The sequence below is a fragment of the Triticum dicoccoides genome, chromosome 4A (assembly GCF_002162155.2).
Source record: "Triticum dicoccoides isolate Atlit2015 ecotype Zavitan chromosome 4A, WEW_v2.0, whole genome shotgun sequence".
NCBI lineage: Eukaryota > Viridiplantae > Streptophyta > Magnoliopsida > Poales > Poaceae > Triticum > Triticum dicoccoides.
In genome coordinates this window covers 650,355,267-650,360,840 of record NC_041386.1, presented here as the reverse complement: position 1 = coordinate 650,360,840, position 5,574 = coordinate 650,355,267, and the positions used below count along the sequence as shown (strand labels likewise).

Here is a 5,574-nt window from a genome sequence, read left to right as displayed (position 1 = left end):
TCTGTATCTTGTAAGAGAATCTTGGGGAAGACTAGTATAGGGTCTCACATTAGGTGAGATTAATGAAATCAATCACAAAAATTCATATTTACACATTCCGAAAAATTTCTGAAATTATTTGACAACATATCTGCGCGTGTGGGAGTGGAACTCACATTAGGTTACAATTTAGAAATGTTCAGTTCTTGCCCATGAGTACAGTACAATATAGGCACTGCTGCTTTTCAAATGTGGGAGTGGAACTCTTCTGCTGACTGCTGTCTCTCTGAACAGCATAGCAGAAGTTCTGCTGATTTCTTGACATGGTGGAAAAGCTGAGCACACTAGACATCGAACTTGAAGTCTGGTTATCATCTTGATCGAAGAGTAAACAGTAATGTTATGTTGACATCTATATTATCTCAGTGAAAGAATGAAGCAGCAATACTTGTCCAATAGATTTCAGAAACCGACCCAAGGAAGTGAAAACTGAATAGTTTCTTTTTAAAACGAAGACGCCAAGAGCGTCCGGCTTTAAATTAATAAAGCCCACATCAGGCAGCATACACGAAACCAAAGTCTTACAGAGCACCAAACTGAATAGTACTAGATAATTTGTCTGTGCTACCTAAAATGAAACAATACCGTACACAATGTATGAAAGGCAAAAGGAAAATTTACTATACACCAGTATATCAGCCACACTAGCTACATGCACAGTGCTAGTAGCACACAAAACTTGTCTCTCTGTCCTCAAGGGGCAGCCAGCTCCAGGTCTCCGGTTTTGCTCCCCACCTGCTGCTGCTGCTGCAGCAGCTCGCTCTTCTGCGCCTCCAGCTTCTTCTGCTGGACCTTCTCGCCGTACATGTAGGAGGCGAAGCCCCAGAGGGAGAGCACCAGCGCGATGCCCTTTGGCCCGTCGAACTTCTCGTGGAGGAACATAACGGCGAGGATCTGGGAAAGCGGCAGGAGGACGGCGATCATGATGCCTGCCAGGAGCGAGGAGGCGCACGTGATGAGCCCCATGATGCCCAGGTTGAGCAGCTGCCACGCCACGGCGTCCCACACGAGCACCAGGTAGTAGTTGGTCTCGCCGAGCCCGAACGCCGCCGCCTCGCTCCGCAGCGCCCCGAAGTCGCTCTTGATGGCCATGCCGAGCAGGCACACGATCGTGCCGGCGGCGCCCATCACGGCCTGCATCTGCATCACCGTGGAGTAGGGAGGCGGCGTCCTCGCGGCGGGTCCCGTCCGGCGCCCGTATCGCTCCATGGCGACCTCAACGAGCGGCAGCACGAGGCCGGCGAGCGCCGCTGCAGCGATGCCCTCGCAGAACCCGGTCCAGTATGCCTTGGATGTCACGCCCGCCGGCTTCCCGGCTCCGGGCCCGACACCGAGCACCGCCGGGCCGATGATGAGCAGCAAGACGGCGTTGGCCGAGAAGGGCGTGAAGCGGAGCCCGACGAAGAGGAACGCGAACACGGCGGTGAAGGCGAGCTGCGTCGCGAGCAGCAGCGACGACGTGGACAGCGGCAGCGCCTGCGACCCCATCGCGTACACGTAGCAGGACACGGCGTAGAACCCGCCGAGCACGGCGGCCGCGACGACGAGGCGGGGAGGGAGGAGGAGGTTGGCGATACCGTGGCGGCGACCGCGGAAGAGGGAGACACACAGGGGTGGGAGGAGGAGCGGCCAGCCGGAGATCTGGAGCAGCGCGGAGAGCCACAGGCGTTGCCCGCCGTGGACGAAGTAGACCCGCAGCAGGAGCGGCCCGCCGGCGCCGATCAGGACGAGGCAGGCGCTGAATATGACCAGCGGCGACGGCCGGTAGCGAGCCGGCGAAGCTGTCGAGGCGGCTGTGGCGCGGGGCGGCGAGGCGGTTGGTGTCTTCGCTGCTTCTTGCATGGCCGAACTGGCACTAGCAGTTATGGTTGCCATGACGTGTCCTAGCTAGAGGTACTTGTATTGCTACTTTGGCTTACGAGTTTGGTTTGGACTGGCTCCTGTTTGTTAGATGCTCGAGATGGGATGAGCTTGTGTGTTAGATGACAGGCTTGTGGGGGTTTATATAGGAGCAGGAAGATGTTAACAATGAGTCGGACCCCGGAGAAAAAAAATTAACTACACTAATTAGTTAGATGGTCAGTCAACATAAAGGAAGGAGGAGAGAAGTACACACGTAACAGTTAACAATGAGCTCTTCAATCTATATGTTATGTTTTCAATTCAAGATATATTTGTCTCGGAGCGCTGCCGATAATGGCAGTGGTATGTACTACTCCACCTGCATTCATCTTGATATTTTTCGTGCATGTTTAATACTGCTTCCGTCCCATAATGTAAGATATTTTTCGACACTATACTAGTGTCAAAAAGCGTCTTACATTATGGGACGGAGGGAGTATTCATTTGTCCGATAACGGCGCAAGAGTTAGGCTATTTTCTTGGAGAAGAAGACGCCGTGGCATGAAGCTTCCAGGGCCGAGGCCGAGTCCTCGACAAGGGTTTGCCGGGCTTGGGGGGGGGGGGGCTTCTTTTTGGGCAGATGATAAGGAGCATGTCCATTTTCGTGATTGAATTGAATTGCCCAAAAAAATATAGAAGAAGAAGGCGACGCGGCACGACTGAGTCCGAGACGAGGGCTCGCCGTGACCTCATCTGAGACAACTGGCGGGAAGCTACGAGGGAGACGAAGGGGAGAGATGGATGACACTATTTTCTTGTTTCCAAGAAACTGATAAATAGTCCGTCCCATTTTCGCGATTGAATTGAATTTGCATAAATACATAAAAGCATTAATCTCCTCCATGTGCCCTTTTGCGCCTTCCACATACATGATCTTCCACTAGGAGCATGCTACCGCAATCTTTCTCAGGATCACATGTAAACAAAGCCAAGTGTTTTTGTTAAAGCACAAATCATTCCTGCATCTCCAGATAGCCCAAAGAGTAGCATCATGAACAAGGTTATTGCCTTGGTTCTTTTTGTTGCTAACCCACCATCTAGCCACACTTTCGTAAGTGACATGGGCATCAATGCTAGTAAGAGAGCTGGTAATTTTCCAAACTTCAACAACAATCACATAGTCAAAAAAAAAAACATGTGTATGCACATGATTCCGCTTCACAACAGAAAAAGGCAAGGGACATCATCTAAATGTTGTCTTTGACAAGGTTATCCCTAGTAAGCAGTTTGTTATGAGAAACAAACCATAAAAATATATGAATTGTAGGAGGAAGAGGAACAATCAATTGCCAAATAGCAGGAATATAAACAAGAACACTCCTCCTAAAATTGGCAAGAGCATACATTGATCTAAACAGAGTAAACTCCAACAGATTCCAACTTCCAAATGATAGCATCATCCTCATTCATTTAAATGCAAGGATTAAGCAATACTCACTAAATCAAACCAAAGGAGCAGCAACCTATTATCCACACATCTCCTAAAGGTTATCTTTAAATTGCAACCGACCCAAGCATCAGATATAGTTATATTTTGCTCATTGGCAATAATATGCAGCTCACAAAACTGAGAATAGCTAAATGATCATTTGATGTTCTTTTATGTCACAACTCATGGCCGAGTAAGGGTTACTAAAAAAAAACGAGTAAGGGATGACACTTGCTTCATACATTGACCGGGGCGCAACAGCAACTTGCATGCGAAACGGTCAAAGTTTCATGACCCTGAACTCGTGCCGTGCTTAATTTAACCATTCTCTTATTTTTAATCAAATTTGAACACCATTCTCTTTCTCTAACTCTCTTCTAATTAAAGTTGACCATTTTCAGTAAGCACTATGCTTCCGTGTCCATGACCAACGACCACTTCTCAATGCCAATAGCACCGGTAAAATACTAAGCCTAGCCTAGCTACAACGAAAAGCCTCTCTAATACTACATAAGTACTCCACACATGCATGTACGTAGACGTGATGATTGTTTACCAAGAAGAAAACAAGATGATTGTTTACCGAGAAGAAAACAAAGGTGAAGCGCCTGCGCAGAAAGTGCAGCCTTGGGCTGGATGTGTTTGGTAATTGGTCTGCGCATGGCCGCCGCCGGGACCGAGTAATTAGAACGCATGTGCCTTGTTGCCCCCAACTTGACAACTTTCATTTCTGTATCTTGAGAGATTTTGGAAGTACTGGCTTTTTTTAAATTTGCTCCGTAATCTACTTTCTGATATTTATGTTGGCATTTTTGCGATGATCTAAATTGCTAATTGTAGCTGGACCAAGATTCCGATGAACAGTAACGTAACATGCTCCCTCTCTAGACCGGCCAATCGACATAAGCAGTGCATGGCTACAACATTTCACTCATTTTACTACATTTCAGAAAATGTGTTTTTTAGAACACTAATTTCACTCAATTCAAAAAACAATTCCACCATTTCGAAAACTTACGTCATATCATTGGAAAATCATATTCCCCTCATTTCAAAAACTGATTTCACTCGATGGAAAAAAATGTTTCACTCATTTCAAAAAACACATTTCACCCATTTCAGAAAATGGACTTCTACCTTCGATCTGGACTGTCCATTCTAAAGCCAACGGGCATGTCAATAGATCTCGGTCGTTGTAGCTCCCTAACTTTTTGGAAGCTTTTTTCTTTGCATGGTAATACGTGTCTCATTCATATCATAAAGATCAAAATACAAGTCACGTAACGACCGACATGATAAAACTGAAAAAATAGCAAAACATCTCTTAGCTGACACCAACGCTCGTCACTTGCCTCCGGCACCACCACAGCAGCCACAAAAAAAAAGAATGACGGATCACCTCCTCACCCGACCTCGGCGCGGCTCCATCGCTGATATGTAGCTTTGCGGACCTCCAAGGTGGCTCACCAAAAGTGAAGCCCTTGCCGTTGAACGAATCAGACCGGGACAACACCCCGGACACGCGATCGAACTCCAGATCTGGCACCCCACCACGACTAAGACGTTGAAGGAGGAAACCATATGTGCCATCCATGAACCACGAACCCAGCAAACATTTCGTCTTCCAGCTGTCGTCGATGCAGACCACAATCTGCATCCGCTCCTGAACTACCTCCCAAGCTCTGCGCTGACGCCGGAGCAAACGCCGTCGCAACAGCGGAGCCCAAGGACACATGCCCACCATGAGGATGTCGTCGCCGCCACGCCATCTTTGCTTGAACAGACTAGTTTCCAAATCCATCCTCAATCATAGAACTGATCGCCTCGTTTGGGAAGAATCTGAAGAATCTTTATTCAGCGCTGCCATCGCCGTCGCCGAAGGCGAGCCGATGAACAGTCTAAAAATCTAGACTACGTAGGCCTAAACCGATCCACACGTGTGGATCCGGCGACCTCCCTCACCATCGACGACCGAGGTCGCCGGCTAAGGGGAGCAGCCGGAGGAACGGTGGTGGAGGAACTCCCCTGTCGGCGGGCTGGGGAGATCGCTTTTCCTTTCTTTGAACCGAAGAAAGAAAACGCCTCAACTTTTTGGAAGCCTGAAAGCTAAGCTATAGTACTTTGTAACGTAGTTATGACCAAAATTATTACCTTGTAAGTGTACATGTACCAAAAACAATTTGTAATCAATTTACACGTAATTT

At 48.1% G+C, this 5,574-nt stretch overlaps 1 protein-coding gene across 1 annotated transcript; it reads right to left on the bottom strand.

Annotated features, from left to right (window-relative positions):
• Positions 1-501: 501 nt before the first annotated feature.
• LOC119289571 (purine permease 3-like) lies at positions 502-1,999 on the bottom strand. Its single transcript, XM_037568870.1, has one exon. It carries the CDS (start codon positions 1,912-1,914, stop codon positions 733-735), a length of 1,182 nt encoding a protein of 393 aa, XP_037424767.1. The 5' UTR covers positions 1,915-1,999; the 3' UTR covers positions 502-732.
• Between the last annotated feature and the right edge of the window lie 3,575 nt (positions 2,000-5,574).